Source organism: Bombina bombina, chromosome 2, assembly GCF_027579735.1.
Source record: "Bombina bombina isolate aBomBom1 chromosome 2, aBomBom1.pri, whole genome shotgun sequence".
NCBI classification, from domain to species: domain Eukaryota; kingdom Metazoa; phylum Chordata; class Amphibia; order Anura; family Bombinatoridae; genus Bombina; species Bombina bombina.
Genome location: NC_069500.1, coordinates 1445893911 through 1445913747, shown reverse-complemented (window position 1 = coordinate 1445913747; position 19837 = coordinate 1445893911). Strand labels below are relative to the sequence as shown.

General features: G+C 48.1%; 1 protein-coding gene across 1 annotated transcript in view; it reads left to right on the top strand.

Annotated features, from left to right (window-relative positions):
* LOC128647621 (matrix metalloproteinase-21) overlaps positions 1-19837 on the top strand; it is a 256538-nt gene that overhangs the window by 211497 nt on the left and 25204 nt on the right. The window contains exons 4-5 of the mRNA XM_053700376.1: positions 9272-9413; positions 13596-13853. Coding sequence (XP_053556351.1) covers positions 9272-9413; positions 13596-13853 — 400 coding nt within the window. The remainder of the gene's footprint in view (positions 1-9271; positions 9414-13595; positions 13854-19837) is intronic.

The following is a 19837-nucleotide window of genomic DNA, read 5'->3' as shown; positions in this document are numbered from 1 at the left end:
TAACATGCAACTTATATGCAGTCGCATAACACAAATACACACCGTACAGAAGCTCTACACCATGCATAGACTCACATGACATGCACCTTATATGCAGTCACATGACACAAATGTACCAAATACACACAGCACAGAAGCTCTACACAATGCATAGACTCGTATAACATGCACCTTATATGCAGTCACATGACACAAATGCACCAAATACACACCGTACAGAAGCTCTACAGCATGCACAGACTCACATGACATGCACCTTATATGCAGTCACATGACACAAATGCACCAAATACACACAGCACAGGAGCTCTATACCATGCACAGACTCACATGACATGCACCTTATATTCAGTCACATGACACAAATGCACCAAATACACACAGCACAGGAGCTCTACACCATGCACAGACTCACATGACATGCACCTTATATGTAGTCGCATGACACAAATGCACCAAATACACACCGTACAGAAGCTCTACACCATGCATAGACTCACATAACATGCAACTTATATGCAGTCACATGACACAAATGCACCAAATACACACAGCACAGAAGCTCTACACCATGCACAGACTCATATAACATGCAACTTATATGCAGTCACATGACACAAATTCACCAAATACACACAGCACATGAGCAATACACCATGCACAGACTCACATAACATGCACCTTATATGCAGTCACATGACACAAATGCACCAAATACACACAGCACAGAAGCTCTACACCATGCACAGACTCACATAACATGCATCTTATATGCAGTCACATGACACAAATGCACCATATACACACAGCACAGAAGCTCTACACCATGCACAGACTCACATGACATGCACCTTATATGCAGTCACATGACACAAATGCACCAAATACACACAGCACAGGAGCTCTACACCATGCATAGACTCACATGACATGCACCTTATATGCAGTCACATGACACAAATGCACTGTTACGGTTACCCTTAGTCTCGCTGAGAGATGGACCGCTTAGTAGCCTGGATCCCTATTGCTAAAGAGGGGAGAAGCTGCTTTCCATAGTATTCTATATGAGTCTCGCAAATATAGAATAATCTCCCTTAGCTGCAGTACAGCTAGGATACCCTTCTGCCCACAAAAACGAGTCAACGCTGCGATTGAGGGTCAAACAAGAACTCAGGACTGGGATGCCCAGCCTGCTTTTTATTAAGGTTACATGCACACAGGGCACTCCCAGGGGGAGAGGGGGGGAAGCACAAAATCCCCCATCACACATTTAGATAGAGAGCACTGTCCTTTGACAGGCCACAATAGGATTACAGTACTTAAGATAACAAGTTTACAAGTTCATCTTATCAATTAGCAGTCTGGCTCCGGAGGTGATTAGACAATGGGATTGGTTATCTCTAAACTTAGAGCTGAAGCCAGCAAATGTGTATTTAGGCAATAGTTTCTAAAAGCTGAAAAAAGTTAACTCTTTATGAAATGATACTTGTTACGGTTTTCTTGGAGCCCTTCTTAGGCGCTGGCTTGCTGGTTCAGGCATTGCTGCTGGGAAATAAGCTCTTCACAACAAAATAACTAATGCTTCTGTAACAGTGCTCCCTTTCTGTGGAATACTCTGGCAGACACGGTCTGCCCCCTTTTCGGGGCAGACTAAGGCTGTCCAGACCGCTGGTTATGCGGGGCTGAGGTCGGTTTGTCTGGACAACCCGTCGGCGTTGCCATTCTGTTTCCCAGGTCTGTAAGTAATGGTGAAATTGAAGGGTTGCAACGATAAGCTCCAACGTAATAGCCTGCCGTTATCTCCAGAGACCCGGTTCAGCCACACCAACGGGTTATGGTCGGTGACCAGAGTGAACTCCTGCCCATATAAATAGGGAGTCAATTTCTTTAATGCCCACACCAAAGCCAAACACTCCTTTTCGACCGCTGCATAGCTGACTTCGCGGGGCAGGAGCTTCCGGCTGATGTAGGCAACTGGATGCTCCCCTCCATCTTCGCCTACTTGGCTGAGGACGGCTCCCAGCCCAAACATGGAAGCATCTGTATGGACGATAAAACGTTTGTTAAGGGCTGGGGCCGCCAAGACAGGAGCGTTAATTAGAGCATTTTTGAGAGCCTGGAAAGCCGTTTCACAGTGGGGAGACCACAGGACCTGTCGAGGTAAGTTCTTCTTGGTCAAGTCAGTCAGGGGTTTGGCAAGTGTGCTGTAGTCTGGTACGAACCGTCTATAGTACCCTGCCGTGCCCAGGAAGGCTAGGACCTGAGTCTTAGTGATGGGGGTGGGCCAATTGGCGACAGCTTCTATCTTGGCCGGCTCTGGTCGCTGCTTTCCACACCCCACCCGGTGACCCAGGTACTGTACCTCGGCCATCCCAAAGTGACATTTTTCTGGCTTCAGAGTCAGGCCAGCAGCCCGGATCTGATCCAGAACCATTCCTACATGAGCTAAGTGGTCCTCCCAGGACTCACTGTGGATCGCTATGTCGTCCAGGTAGGCGCAAGCAAAACTCTGGAAGCCATCCAGGAGCCTATCCACCAAGCGCTGGAATGTAGCTGGGGCATTCTTCATCCCAAACGGCATTACCCTAAACTGATATAAGCCGAATGGGGTGACGAATGCCGACTTGGGGATAGCCTCCGGGGCCAGGGGAATCTGCCAGTAACCTTTGCAGAGGTCAATAGTGGTCAGGTAATTTCCCCTGGCTATACGATCGAGTAGCTCGTCTACCCTGGGCATAGGGTAAGCGTCCGTCACGGTTTTTTCATTGAGCCTCCGATAGTCTATGCAGAACCGGGTGGTCCCATCTTTCTTGGGCACCAAGACAACTGGGGAGGCCCAGGGACTATCGGAGGGCTCAATTACCCTGAGCTGGAGCATCTCATCGATCTCCTTCTTCATTCCTGTCCTAACTGCTTCGGGGATTCGGTACGGAGCCTGGCGCAAGGGAGCTTGTCCCGGAGTATCTACCTGGTGGGTGGTTAAAGTAGTGTACCCTGGCTTCGGGGAGAAGGTGAGGTGTTTGGACTGGAGGAGTTGGCTGAGCTGCTCCCTTTCAGTGGGGCTAAGTCGGTCTCCTATCTGAACCTGAGCCACTATTCCGGTGGGGAGACTCTTTTCTAATAGGTCTGGAATGGGTAGACTGTCTGGGTCTTCCTGAGGGGAACAACATACGGCCGTCACGTTCTCTGGTCGCTCAAAATATTCCTTGAGCATGTTTACATGGAATGTCTTTCTAAGATTGTTGTCATGGCAGCTAGCTATCACATAAGTGGTGTCTCCCCTTTTCTCTACGATCTGGTAGGGACCCTGCCAGGACGCCTGCAATTTGTCTGTCTTCACTGGCTTAAGTACTAGCACCTTTTGTCCTATGGTGAAGATTCTCTTTCGGGCCCCACGATCGTACCATACTTTCTGTCTTCTCTGGGCCAACTGGAGATTAGCCCGCACGGATTTGGGTAATTGCTCCATTCGGTCCCTGAGTTCCAGCACGTATGGCACAATGGGGACACCGTCAGCCTCCATCTCTCCCTCCCAGTGCTCCCGGATCAGGTTGAGGGGTCCCCGTACCTTTCTTCCGTAGAGCAACTCGAAGGGAGAGAACCCTGTCGTTTCCTGGGGCACCTCCCGATAAGCAAATAGGAGGTGCGGCAGGAAGCGTTCCCAGTCTCGGTATTCCTGAGTGAACGTCTTGAGCATTTGCTTGAGGGTCCCATTGAACCTCTCACACAGCCCGTTCGTCTGGGGGTGGTATGGGGAGCTCAGGAGGGACTTAATTTTGCAAACCTGCCAGAGTTGTTGGGTCAATTCAGCTGTAAATTGGGTGCCTCGGTCGGATAGGATTTCTTTTGGAAATCCTACCCGGCAGAACACCTGTACTAGTGCATTCGCTACCGTATCCGCTTGTATGTTGGATAGGGCGACAGCCTCTGGGTACCTGGTAGCGTAGTCCACTACGGTAAGAATGTAGCGCTTACCGGAGGGACTAGGGGTAGCCAGTGGTCCCACTAGGTCAATAGCAACCCGGCTGAAGGGTTCCTCTACAATGGGCATATTTACTAGATGGGCTTTAGGGTGATCGCCTCGCCTTCCTACTCGTTGACACACATCGCAGCTGTTACAGTAAGTTCTAACGTCAGCGTGCACCCCTGGCCAAAAGAACGTGTGAGTAATGCGGTGTAGGGTACGGGTTACGGCTAGGTGGCCTGCTAAGGGGATGTCGTGGCCTATTTTGAGGATTTCTTGACGGTATTTGTGGGGCACTACCAGCTGTCGCCTACGCTGTCCCCTTTTCTCTGTCCAGCGGTATAGTTTCCCTTTTTCCCATAAGAATGTTTCGTTATCTGCCCCGCCCCCTCCGGTCTCTGCTCGTTCCCGGTACTTTTGTAAGGTCGGGTCAGTCTTAGACTCTGCCTCGAAAGCATCTGGGGTGTCCCAGGGTATGGGGCCTAACCTGTCAGGCAAGGTCGGGGTAGGTCTTACCTGTGTCTCCCGCACTGGTGAGAGCTCTCGCTCCGTCCGGGCTTGGGCCCGTGTAGTCACTGGGTCCGCCTCGTTGTTGCATACTGGAGCATAGGCAGAAGTCATGGGGCCCAAATCGTTGCCCAGTAGTACTTCGGCAGGTAAATTATCCATTAGGCCCACGTTCACAGCCCCCTTTCCCGCTCCCCAATCAAGATGCACTTTAGCTGTTGGAATTTTGTACACATCCCCCCCCGCCACTCTAACGGCCACAGTCTGTCCGGATCGCTTGTGCTCTGGCACCAAATGACTCTGTACCAGCGTGATAGTAGCCCCTGTGTCTCGCAATCCCTCGGTAGATCGCCCCTCGAGCCATACCCTCTGCCGATGGTGCTGGCGGTTATCTGAGGCAGCATATACAGGGTCTGCCTCGTGAAGCGGCCCCACATATCCCTCCATAGGGGCCTCTTGGTTAACACAGAGGGCCCGGGCCGGACGATAGGACCCAGAGGGGTAATTGTAATTCCTGGGTGTCTGGTGCGTATTAAGGGGGCAGCTAGCCATGAAATGCCCTGGTTGCTTGCATCGGTGGCAAGTCGGTCTGGGACGCTCAGAGCTGTTATTGGGTGGTCCTGAGTGTCGGACGGGCCCTGTGGGCACTGGGGCTCGAAATTCAGCACGAGGGGGTGCACGGTAAACCTCTCTGGGTTCGACCCGTGCTGGAGCTCGGTAGTTCATGGGTTCGTGAAGACGGGAGTCATAATGTTCATCGGCCAATTTGGCTGCTTCTTCTAAGGTAGAAGGCCGCCTGTCTAGCAGCCATTCCTTCCCTTGCTGTTCCATGCCATTATAAAAATGTTCTAAGAGAAACAATTGTAAAATTTCCTCACCAGTCACCGCTTTACTTCCGCTCAGCCAGTGATTTGCCGCTCTCCGCATTCGGTGCGCCCATTCCATATGGGTATCGTTAGGCTTCTTTTTCATGCCCCGAAACTGTCGGCGATATGTGTCCGGAGTTACAGCGTACCGTCGCAACAGTGTCTCCTTAACTAGCTCATACTGTGTCACTTCCTCAGCACCCAGAGTACGAAAGGCTTCCAGGGCTCGCCCGGATAGTTTCCCAGACAATATCGTGGGCCACTCTCTGTTGGGAATCTGGTGCAGGGCACATTGCCTTTCGAAGTCCGACAAATATTCATCAATCCCTGTCTCGCTCTCTAGGAAGGGTCGAAATGCTGCATAGGGTATCTTGGGCCTCCCAGCATTTTCGACAGGGATGATTACCTGCGGGGCTTCAGCATTGCGGTGTGCATTCGCTAGGTTGAGTTCGTGGGCTCGAGTCTCTTGTATATCCTCATCCGCCTCCGCCATCAACTGCTGTACCAATTCCATGGAGGGGTTCGGCCCGTATAATGAGAGCCTTTCCCGAACAATCCTGGTTTTTTCGTCACTAATCGTGGTCGGTGTTTCCGCCATTGTGAAGCTCTGATCCAGTTCGGTCAATTCTGTGATCAGCTCTCTCCTCGGCCGGTTGCTGGCGTACCCCCCTCTGCTTTCAAGTAAATCCTTTAGGGTTGTACGCTTCAATTTTTCGTAAGCGCTCTCCATCCGTTCTGTACCTCTCCTAGGAAATCCAGGAAAATCCCGCCGCTGCCGCCAAATGTTACGGTTACCCTTAGTCTCGCTGAGAGATGGACCGCTTAGTAGCCTGGATCCCTATTGCTAAAGAGGGGAGAAGCTGCTTTCCATAGTATTCTATATGAGTCTCGCAAATATAGAATAATCTCCCTTAGCTGCAGTACAGCTAGGATACCCTTCTGCCCACAAAAACGAGTCAACGCTGCGATTGAGGGTCAAACAAGAACTCAGGACTGGGATGCCCAGCCTGCTTTTTATTAAGGTTACATGCACACAGGGCACTCCCAGGGGGAGAGGGGGGGAAGCACAAAATCCCCCATCACACATTTAGATAGAGAGCACTGTCCTTTGACAGGCCACAATAGGATTACAGTACTTAAGATAACAAGTTTACAAGTTCATCTTATCAATTAGCAGTCTGGCTCCGGAGGTGATTAGACAATGGGATTGGTTATCTCTAAACTTAGAGCTGAAGCCAGCAAATGTGTATTTAGGCAATAGTTTCTAAAAGCTGAAAAAAGTTAACTCTTTATGAAATGATACTTGTTACGGTTTTCTTGGAGCCCTTCTTAGGCGCTGGCTTGCTGGTTCAGGCATTGCTGCTGGGAAATAAGCTCTTCACAACAAAATAACTAATGCTTCTGTAACATGCACCAAATACACACAGCACATGCGCTCTACACCATGCACAGACTCACATAACATGCATCTTATATGTAGTCACATGACACAAATGCACCAAATACACACAGCACATGAGCTCTACATCATGCACAGACTCACATGACATGCACCCTACATGACACAAATGTACCAAATACACACAGCACAGAAGCTCTACACCATGCACAGACTCACATAACATTCACCTTATATGCAGTCACATGACACAAATGTACCATATACATAGTGCAGGTGCTATATACTGTGCACAGACTCACATGAGATGCATTTGTATCATTTAACTTAATATAAGATGTATCATATACACCATGCACAGACTCACATAACATGCATCTTATATGCAGTCACATGACACAAATGCACCAAATACACACAGCACATGAGCTCTACACCATGCACAGACTCACATAACATGCACCTTATATGCAGTCACATGACACAAATGTACCATATACATAGTGCAGGTGCTATATACTGTGCACAGACTCACATGAGATGCATTTGTATCATTTAACTTAATATAAGATGTATCATATACACCATGCACAGACTCACATAACATGCATCTTATATGCAGTCACATGACACAAATGCACCAAATACACACAGCACATGAGCTCTACACCATGCACAGACTCACATAACATGCATCTTTTATACAGTCACATGACACAAATGCACCAAATACACACAGCACATGAGCTCTACACCATGCACAGACTCACATGACATGCACCTTATATGCAGTCACATGACACAAATGCACCAAATACACACAGCACAGAAGCTATACACCATGCACAGACTCACATGACATGCACCTTATATGCAGTCACATGACACAAATGCACCATATACACACAGCACAGAAGCTCTACACCATGCATAGACTCACATGACATGCACCTTATATGCAGTCACATGACACAAATGCACCAAATACACACCGTACAGAAGCTCTACACCATGCACAGACTCACATGACATGCACCTTATATGCAGTTACATGACACAAATGCACCAAATACACACAGCACATGAGCTCTACACCATGCATAGACTCACATGACATGCACCTTATATGCAGTCACATGACACAAATGCACCAAATACACACAGCACATGAGCTCTACACCATGCACAGACTCACATAACATGCATCTTATATGTAGTCACATGACACAAATGCACCAAATACACACAGCACATGAGCTCTACACCATGCACAGACTCACATGACATGCAACTTATATGCAGTCACATGACACAAATGTACCAAATGCACACAGCACAGAAGCTTTACACCATGCATAGACTTACATAACATGCAACTTATATGCAGTCACATGACACAAATGCACCAAATACACACAGCACAGAAGCTCTACACCATGCACAGACTCACATAACATGCACCTTATATGCAGTTACATGACACAAATGTACCAAATACACACAGCACAGAAGCTCTACACCATGCACAGACTCACATAACATGCAACTTATATGCAGTCACATGACACAAATGCACCAAATACACACAGCACAGAAGCTCTACACCATGCACAGACTAACATAACATGCACCTTATATGCAGTCACATGACACAAATGCACCAAATACACACAGCACAGAAGCTCTACACCATGAACAGACTCACATGACATGCACCTTATATGTAGTCACATGACACAAATGCACCAAATACACACAGCACAGAAGCTCTACACCATGCACAGACTCACATGACATGCACCTTATATGCAGTCACATGACACAAATGCACCAAATACACACAGCACAGAAGCTCTACACCATGCACAGACTCACATGACATGCACCTTATATGCAGTCACATGACACAAATGCACCAAATACACACAGCACAGAAGCTCTACACCATGCATAGACTTACATAACATGCACCTTATATGCAGTCACATGACACAAATGCACCAAATACACACAGCACAGAAGCTCTACACCATGCACAGACTAACATAACATGCACCTTATATGCAGTCACATGACACAAATGCACCAAATACACACAGCACAGAAGCTCTACACCATGCACAGACTCACATGACATGCACCTTATATGTAGTCACATGACACAAATGCACCAAATACACACAGCACAGAAGCTCTACACCATGCATAGACTTACATAACATGCACCTTATATGCAGTCACATGACACAAATGCACCAAATACACACAGCACAGAAGCTCTACACCTTGCACAGACTCACATAACATGCACCTTATATGCAGTCACATGATGCAAATACACCATATACATAGCGCAGGTGCTATATATTGTGCACAGACTCACATAACATGCACCTTATATGCAGTCACATGACACAAATGCAGCAAATACAAACACACCATGTATTTTCCTTTGCCTCACTTTGTTCACCTATGGGTGTAAACATATTTATATGTCTTGTATATGTTCTCACACTACACTCATGTCCTCTGCAGGTTGCAGTTCATGAAATCGGCCACGTTCTTGGTCTCAGTCACATGAACCAGCTGGGCTCTGTCATGCAGCCCAATTATATCCCGGATAATACTAACACAGAGCTGGACCACGTAGACAGGAAAGCCATCCAACGGATCTATGGTCAGTAGGCAACCCCTTAAATGTAATGACACATCACAGCCTACACTTGGCTCTGCTGCTGTACATTACATGGTGCCAGTTACATCCCCTACATGTTGTGTTTTTATGCATCTGTCAGGTTAATGATGACATCTGTACAGTATCATATTGGTGTTATGCGATACCTGTATCCTAGATATGTGATGCGACACATGAGAGCTAGAGGTGGGGGTGTGACACATGAGAGCTAGAGGCGGGGGTGTGACACATGAGAGCTAGAGGCGGGGGTGTGACACATGAGAGCTAGAGGCGGGGGTGTGACACATGAGAGCTAGAGGCGAGGGTGTGACACATGAGAGCTAGAGGCGGGGGTGTGACACATGAGAGCTAGAGGCGGGGGTGTGACACATGAGAGCTAGAGCCGGGGGTGAGACACATGAGAGCTAGAGGCGGGGGTGTGACACATGAGAGCTAGAGGTGGGGGTGTGACACATGAGAGCTAGAAGCGGGGGTGTGACATATGAGAGCTAGAGGCGGGGGTGTGACACATGAGAGCTAGAGGCGGGGGTGTGACACATGAGAGCTAGAGGCAGGGGTGTGACACATGAGAGCTAGAGCCGGGGGTGAGACACATGAGAGCTAGAGGCGGGGGTGTGACACATGAGAGCTAGAGGTTGGGGTGTGACACATGAGAGCTAGAGGCGGGGGTGTGACACATGAGAACTAGAGGCGGGGGTGTGACACATGAGAGCTAGAGCCGGGGGTGTGACACATGAGAGCTAGAAGCGGGGGTGTGACACATGAGAGCTAGAGGCGGGGGTGTGACACATGAGAGCTAGAGGTTGGGGTGTGACACATGAGAGCTAGAAGCGGGGGTGTGACACATGAGAGCTAGAGGCGGGGGTGTGACACATGAGAGCTAGAGGCGGGGGTGTGACACATGAGAGCTAGAGGCGGGGGTGTGACACATGAGAGCTAGAGGCGGGGGTATGACACATGAGAGCTAGAGACGGGGGTGTGACACATGAGAGCTAGAGGCAGGGGGGTGACACACGAGAGCTAGAGGCGGGGGGGTGACACACGAGAGCTAGAGGCGGGGGGGTGACGCATGAGAGCTAGAGGCGGGGGTGTGACACATGAGAGCTAGAGGCGGGGGTGTGACACATGAGAGCTAGAGGTGGGGGGTGACACACGAGAGCTAGAGGCGGGGGGGTGACGCACGAGAGCTAGAGGCGGGGGGGGTGACGCACGAGAGCTAGAGGCGGGGGTGTGACACACGAGAGCTAGAGGCGGGAGTGTGAAATATAAGAGCTAGAGGCGGGGGTGTGACACATGAGAGCTAGAAGCGGGGGTGTGACACATGAGAGCTAGAGGTTGGGGTGTGACACATGAGAGCTAGAAGCGGGGGTGTGACACATGAGAGCTAGAGGCGGGGGTGTGACACATGAGAGCTAGAGGCGGGGGTGTGACACATAAGAGCTAGAGGCGGGGGGTGTGACACATGAGAGCTAGAAGCGGGGGTGTGACACATGAGAGCTAGAGGCGGGGGTGTGACACATGAGAGCTAGAGGCGGGGGTGTGACACATGAGAGCTAGAGACGGGGGTGTGACACATGAGAGCTAGAGGCGGGGGTGTGACACATGAGAGCTAGAGGCGGGGGTGTGACACATGAGAGCTAGAGGTTGGGGTGTGACACATGAGAGCTAGAAGCGGGGGGGTGACACACGAGAGCTAGAGGCGGGGGGGGTGACGCATGAGAGCTAGAGGCGGGGGTGTGACACATGAGAGCTAGAGGCGGGGGTGTGACACATGAGAGCTAGAGGTGGGGGGTGACACACGAGAGCTAGAGGCGGGGGGTGACGCACGAGAGCTAGAGGCGGGGGGGGGTGACGCACGAGAGCTAGAGGCGGGGGTGTGACACACGAGAGCTAGAGGCGGGAGTGTGAAATATAAGAGCTAGAGGCGGGGGTGTGACACATGAGAGCTAGAAGCGGGGGTGTGACACATGAGAGCTAGAGGTTGGGGTGTGACACATGAGAGCTAGAAGCGGGGGTGTGACACATGAGAGCTAGAGGCGGGGGTGTGACACATGAGAGCTAGAGGCGGGGGTGTGACACATAAGAGCTAGAGGCGGGGGTGTGACACATGAGAGCTAGAAGCGGGGGTGTGACACATGAGAGCTAGAGGCGGGGGTGTGACACATGAGAGCTAGAGGCGGGGGTGTGACACATGAGAGCTAGAGACGGGGGTGTGACACATGAGAGCTAGAGGCGGGGGTGTGACACATGAGAGCTAGAGGCGGGGGTGTGACACATGAGAGCTAGAGGTTGGGGTGTGACACATGAGAGCTAGAAGCGGGGGTGTGACACATGAGAGCTAGAAGCGGGGGTGTGACACATGAGAGCTAGAGGCGGGGGTGTGACACATGAGAGCTAGAGGCAGGGGTGTGACACATGAGAGCTAGAAGCGGGGGTGTGACACATGAGAGCTAGAGGCGGGGGTGTGACACATGAGAGCTAGAGGCGGGGGTGTGACACAAGAGCGCTAGAGGTTGGGGTGTGACACATGAGAGCTAGAAGCGGGGGTGTGACACATGAGAGCTAGAAGCGGGGGTGTGACACACGAGAGCTAGAAGCGGGGGTGTGACACACGAGAGCTAGAGGCGAGGGGTGACACACGAGAGCTAGAGGCGGGGGTGTGACACATGAGAGCTAGAGGCGGGGGTGTGACACATGAGAGCTAGAGGCGGGGGTGTGACACATGAGAGCTAGAGGCGGGGGGGTGACACATGAGAGCTAGAGGCGAGGGTGTGACACATGAGAGCTAGAGGCGGGGGTGTGACACGAGAGCTAGAGGCGGGGGTGTGACACATGAGAGCTAGAGGCGGGGGTGTGACACATGAGAGCTAGAGGCGAGGGTGTGACACACGAGAGCTAGAGGCGGGGGTGTGACACACGAGAGCTAGAGGCGGGGGGTGACACACGAGAGCTAGAGGCGGGGGTGTGACACATGAGAGCTAGAGGCGGGGGTGTGACACATGAGAGCTAGAGGCGGGGGTGTGACACATGAGAGCTAGAGGCGGGGGGGTGACACATGAGAGCTAGAGGCGAGGGTGTGACACATGAGAGCTAGAGGCGGGGGTGTGACACGAGAGCTAGAGGCGGGGGTGTGACACATGAGAGCTAGAGGCGGGGGTGTGACACATGAGAGCTAGAGGCGAGGGTGTGACACACGAGAGCTAGAGGCGGGGGTGTGACACACGAGAGCTAGAGGCGGGGGTGTGACACACGAGAGCTAGAGGCGGGGGTGTGACACACGAGAGCTAGAGGCGGGGGTGTGACACACGAGAGCTAGAGGAGGGGGTGTGACACACGAGAGCTAGAGGCGGGGGTGTGACACACGAGAGCTAGAGGCGGGGGTGTGACACACGAGAGCTAGAGGCGGGGGTGTGACACATGAGAGCTAGAGGCGGGGGTGTGACACATGAGAGCTAGAGGCGGGGGTGTGACACACGAGAGTTAGAGGCGGGGGTGTGACACATGAGAGCTAGAGGCGGGGGGGGTGACACATGAGAGCTAGAGGCGGGGGTGTGACACATGAGAGCTAGAGGCGGGGGTGTGACACAATAGAGCTAGAGGTGGGGGTGTGACACATGAGAGCTAGAGGCGGGGGTGTGACACATGAGATCTAGAAGCGGGGGTGTGACACATGAGAGCTTGAAGCGGGGGGGTGACACATGAGAGCTAGAGGCGGGGGGGTGACACATGAGAGCTAGAGGCGGGGGTGTGACACATGAGAGCTAGAAGCGGGGGGGTGACACATGAGAGCTAGAGGCGGGGGTGTGACACATGAGAGCTAGAGGCGGGGGTGTGACACATGAGAACTAGAGGCGGGGGTGTGACACATGAGAGCTAGAGGTGGGGGTGTGACACATGAGAGCTAGAGGCGGGGGGGTGACACATGAGAGCTAGAAGCGGGGGGGGTGACACATGAGAGCTAGAGGCGGGGGTGTGACACATGAGAGCTAGAGGTGGGGGTGTGACACATGAGAGCTAGAGGCGGGGGGGTGACACATGAGAGCTAGAAGCGGGGGGGTGACACATGAGAGCTAGAGGCGGAGTGTTGCACTGTGAGGCGCGTGTGCGCTAGAGGTTGCACTATGAGGCATGTATTCTAGGGATTGTCCTTCTGTTGTAATGCAGGTCGGTGCTCCGGGAGATTTAACACCGTATTTGATTGGGTACTTCAGGAGCGTGGACCGTGGGGGGAGCCTGTGATACGGTTCTACACCTACTTCTTCCGCCATGGCTGGTATTGGCGCTATGAGAATCACAGCAACAGGACCCGGCGTGGGGACCCTCGGAAGGTGGAGCTTGGCTGGACTGGGATTCCTCGCTCTGACATTGATGCATTTCTACAAATTCGAATAAGGAATAAAGACCTAACCCTGTTCTTTAAAGGTATCACCCTGTGTAATGTAGCCCTCATATGGCTTCTGCATTTAATGGTATCACCCTGTGTAATGTAACCCCTCATATGGCTTCTGCATTTAATGGTATCACCCTGTGTAATGTAGCCCCTCATATGGCTTCTGCATTTAATGTTATCACCCTGTGTAATGTAACCCCTCATATGGCTTCTGTATTTAATGGTATCACCCTGTGTAATGTAACCCTCATATGGCTTCTGCATTTAATGGTATCACCCTGTGTAATGTAACCCCTCATATGGCTTCTGCATTTAATGGTATCACCCTGTGTAATGTAGCCCCTCATATGGCTTCTGCATTTAATGTTATCACCCTGTGTAATGTAACCCCTCATATGGCTTCTGTATTTAATGGTATCACCCTGTGTAATGTAACCCTCATATGGCTTCTGCATTTAATGGTATCACCCTGTGTAATGTAACCCTCATATGGCTTCTGTATTTAATGGTATCACCCTGTGTAATGTAACCCTCATATGGCTTCTGCATTTAATGGTATCACCCTGTGTAATGTAACCCTTATATGGCTTCTGTATTTAATGGTATCACCCTGTGTAATGTAACCCCTCATATGGCTCCTGCATTTAATGGTATCACCCTGTGTAATGTAGCCCTCATATGGCTTCTGCATTTAATGGTATCACCCTGTGTAATGTAGCCTCTCATATCGTTCTGCATTTAATGGTATCACCCTGTGTAATGTAACCTCTCATATGGCTTCTGTATTTAATGTTATCACCCTGTGTAATGTAACCCTCATATGGCTTCTGCATTTAATGGTATCACCCTGTGTAATGTAGCCTCTCATATCGTTCTGCATTTAATGGTATCACCCTGTGTAATGTAACCCTCATATGGCTTCTGCATTTAATGGTATCACCCTGTGTAATGTAACCCTCATATGGCTTCTGTATTTAATGGTATCACCCTGTGTAATGTAACCCTCATATGGCTTCTGCATTTAATGGTATCACCCTGTGTAATGTAACCCTTATATGGCTTCTGTATTTAATGGTATCACCCTGTGTAATGTAACCCCTCATATGGCTCCTGCATTTAATGGTATCACCCTGTGTAATGTAGCCCTCATATGGCTTCTGCATTTAATTATATCACCCTGTGTAATGTAACCCCTCATATGGCTTCTGCATTTAATGGTATCACCCTGTGTAATGTAACCCCTCATATGGCTTCTGCATTTAATGGTATCACCCTGTGTAATGTAGCCTCTCATATCGTTCTGCATTTAATGGTATCACCCTGTGTAGTGTAACCTCTCATATGGCTTCTGTATTTAATGGTATCACCCTGTGTAATGTAGCCCTCATATGGCTTCTGCATTTAATGGTATCACCCTGTGTAATGTAACCCCTCATATGGCTTGTGTATTTAATGGTATCACCCTGTGTAATGTAACCCTCATATGGCTTCTGCATTTAATGGTATCACCCTGTGTAATGTAACCCCTCATATGGCTTCTGCATTTAATGGTATCACCCTGTGTAATGTAACCCTCATATGGCTTCTGTATTTAATGGTATCACCCTGTGTAATGTAACCCTCATATGGCTTCTGCATTTAATGGTATCACCCTGTATAATGTAACCCCTCATATGGCTTCTGTATTTAATGGTATCACCCTGTGTAATGTAACCCTCATATGGCTTCTGCATTTAATGGTATCACCCTGTGTAATGTAACCCCTCATATGGCTTCTGCATTTAATGGTATCATCCTGTGTAATGTAACCCCTCATATGGCTTCTGCATTTAATGGTATCATCCTGTGTAATGTAACCCCTCATATGGCTTCTGTATTTAATGGTATCACCCTGTGTAATGTAACCCCTCATATGGCTTCTGCATTTAATGGTATCACCCTGTGTAATGTAACCCCTCATATGGCTTCTGTATTTAATGGTATCATCCTGTGTAATGTAACCCTCATATGGCTTCTGCATTTAATGGTATCACCCTGTGTAATGTAACCCTCATATGGCTTCTGTATTTAATGGTATCACCCTGTGTAATGTAACCCTCATATGGCTTCTGCATTTAATGGTATCACCCTGTGTAATGTAACCCTCATATGGCTTCTGTATTTAATGGTATCATCCTGTGTAATGTAACCCTCATATGGCTTCTGCATTTAATGGTATCACCCTGTGTAATGTAACCCTCATATGGCTTCTGCATTTAATGGTATCACCCTGTGTAATGTAACCCCTCATATGGCTTCTGTATTTAATGGTATCACCCTGTGTAATGTAGCCCCTCATATGGCTTCTGCATTTAATGGTATCACCCTGTGTAATGTAACCCCTCATATGGTTTCTGCATTTAATGGTATCACCCTGTGTAATGTAACCCCTCATATGGCTTCTGCATTTAATGGTATCACCCTGTGTAATGTAACCCCTCATATGGCTTCTGCATTTAATGGTATCACCCTGTGTAATGTAACCCCTCATATGGCTTCTGCATTTAATGGTATCACCCTGTGTAATGTAACCCCTCATATGGCTTCTGCATTTAATGGTATCACCCTGTGTAATGTAACCCCTCATATGGCTTCTGCATTTAATGGTATCACCCTGTGTAATGTAACCCCTCATATGGCTTCTGCATTTAATGGTATCACCCTGTGTAATGTAACCCCTCATATGGCTTCTGCATTTAATGGTATCACCCTGTGTAATGTAACCCCTCATATGGCTTCTGCATTTAATGGTATCATCCTGTGTAATGTAACCCCTCATATGGCTTCTGTATTTAATGGTATCACCCTGTGTAATGTAACCCCTCATATGGCTTCTGCATTTAATGGTATCACCCTGTGTAATGTAATCCCTCATATGGCTTCTGCATTTAATGGTATCACCCTGTGTAATGTAACCCTCATATGGCTTCTGCATTTAATGGTATCACCCTGTGTAATGTAGCCCTCATATGGCTTCTGCATTTAATGGTATCACCCTGTGTAATGTAACCCCTCATATGGCTTCTGCATTTAATGGTATCACCCTGTGTAATATAACCTCTCATATGGCTTCTGCATTTAATGGTATCACCCTGTGTAATGTAGCCCCTCATATGGCTTCTGTATTAAATGGTATCACCCTGTGTAATGTAGCCCCTCATATGGCTTCTGTATTAAATGATATCACCCTGTGTAATGTAACCCTCATATGGCTTCTGCATTTAATGGTATCACCCTGTGTAATGTAACCCCTCATATGGCTTCTGCATTTAATGGTATCACCCTGTGTAATGTAACCCCTCATATGGATTCTGCATGTAATGGTATCACCCTGTGTAATGTAACCCCTCATATGGCTTCTGTATTTAATGGTATCACCCTGTGTAATGTAACCCTTATATGGCTTCTGTATTTAATGGTATCACCCTGTGTAATGTAACCCTCATATGGCTTCTGTATTTAATGGTATCACCCTGTGTAATGTAACCCTCATATGGCTTCTGCATTTAATGGTATCACCCTGTGTAATGTAGCCCTCATATGGCTTCTGCATTTAATGGTATCACCCTGTGTAATGTAACCCCTCATATGGCTTCTGTATTTAATGGTATCATCCTGTGTAATGTAACCCCTCATATGGCTTCTGTATTTAATGGTATCACCCTGTGTAATGTAACCCCTCATATGGCTTCTGTATTTAATGGTATCACCCTGTGTAATGTAACCCCTCATATGGCTTCTGTATTTAATGGTATCACCCTGTGTAATGTAACCCCTCATATGGCTTCTGTATTTAATGGTATCACCCTGTGTAATGTAACCCCTTATATGGCTTCTGTATTTAATGGTATCACCCTGTGTAATGTAACCCCTCATATGGCTTCTGCATTTAATGGTATCACCCTGTGTAATGTAGCCCTCATATGGCTTCTGCATTTAATGGTATCATCCTGTGTAATGTAACCCCTCATATGGCTTCTGTATTTAATGGTATCATCCTGTGTAATGTAACCCCTCATATGGCTTCTGTATTTAATGGTATCACCCTGTGTAATGTAACCCTCATATGGCTTCTGCATTTAATGGTATCACCCTGTGTAATGTAGCCCTCATATGGCTTCTGCATTTAATGGTATCACCCTGTGTAATGTAACCCCTCATATGGCTTCTGTATTTAATGGTATCACCCTGTGTAATGTAACCCCTCATATGGCTTCTGCATTTAATGGTATCACCCTGTGTAATGTAACCCCTCATATGGCTTCTGTATTTAATGGTATCACCCTGTGTAATGTAACCCCTCATATGGCTTCTGTATTTAATGGTATCACCCTGTGTAATGTAACCCCTCATATGGCTTCTGTATTTAATGGTATCACCCTGTGTAATGTAGCCATCATATGGCTTCTGCATTTAATGGTATCACCCTGTGTAATGTAACCCCTCATATGGCTTCTGCATTTAATGGTATCACCCTGTGTAATGTAACCCCTCATATGGCTTCTGTATTTAATGGTATCACCCTGTGTAATGTAACCCTTATATGGCTTCTGTATTTAATGGTATCACCCTGTGTAATGTAACCCTCATATGGCTTCTGTATTTAATGGTATCACCCTGTGTAATGTAACCCTCATATGGCTTCTGCATTTAATGGTATCACCCTGTGTAATGTAGCCCTCATATGGCTTCTGCATTTAATGGTATCACCCTGTGTAATGTAACCCCTCATATGGCTTCTGTATTTAATGGTATCACCCTGTGTAATGTAACCCCTCATATGGCTTCTGTATTTAATGGTATCACCCTGTGTAATGTAACCCCTTATATGGCTTCTGTATTTAATGGTATCACCCTGTGTAATGTAACCTCTCATATGGCTTCTGCATGTAAAGGTATCACCCTGTGTAATGTAACCCCTCATATGGCTTCTGCATTTAATGGTATCACCCTGTGTAATGTAACCCCTCATATGGCTTCTGCATTTAATGGTATCACCCTGTGTAATGTAACCCCTCATATGGCTTCTGCATTTAATGGTATCACCCTGTGTAATGTAACCCTCATATGGCTTCTGCATTTAATGGTATCACCCTGTGTAATGTAACCCCTCATATGGCTTCTGCATTTAATGGTATCACCCTGTGTAATGTAACCCTCATATGGCTTCTGCATGTAATGGTATCACCCTGTGTAATGTAACCCCTCATATGGCTTCTGCATTTAATGGTATCACCCTGTGTAATGTAACCCCTCATATGGCTTCTGTATTTAATGGCATCACCCTGTGTAATGTAACCCTCATATGGCTTCTGCATTTAATGGTATCACCCTGTGTAATGTAACCCCTCATATGGCTTCTGCATTTAATGGTATCACCCTGTGTAATGTAACCCCTCATATGGCTTCTGCATTTAATGGTATCACCCTGTGTAATGTAGCCCCTCATATGGCTTCTGCATTTAATGTTATCACCCTGTGTAATGTAACCCCTCATATGGCTTCTGTATTTAATGGTATCACCCTGTGTAATGTAACCCTCATATGGCTTCTGCATTTAATGGTATCACCCTGTGTAATGTAACCCTCATATGGCTTCTGCATTTAATGGTATCACCCTGTGTAATGTAACCCTCATATGGCTTCTGCATTTAATGGTATCACCCTGTGTAATGTAACCCCTCATATGGCTTCTGCATTTAATGGTATCACCCTGTGTAATGTAGCCCCTCATATGGCTTCTGCATTTAATGTTATCACCCTGTGTAATGTAACCCCTCATATGGCTTCTGTATTTAATGGTATCACCCTGTGTAATGTAACCCTCATATGGCTTCTGCATTTAATGGTATCACCCTGTGTAATGTAACCCTCATATGGCTTCTGTATTTAATGGTATCACCCTGTGTAATGTAACCCTCATATGGCTTCTGCATTTAATGGTATCACCCTGTGTAATGTAACCCTTATATGGCTT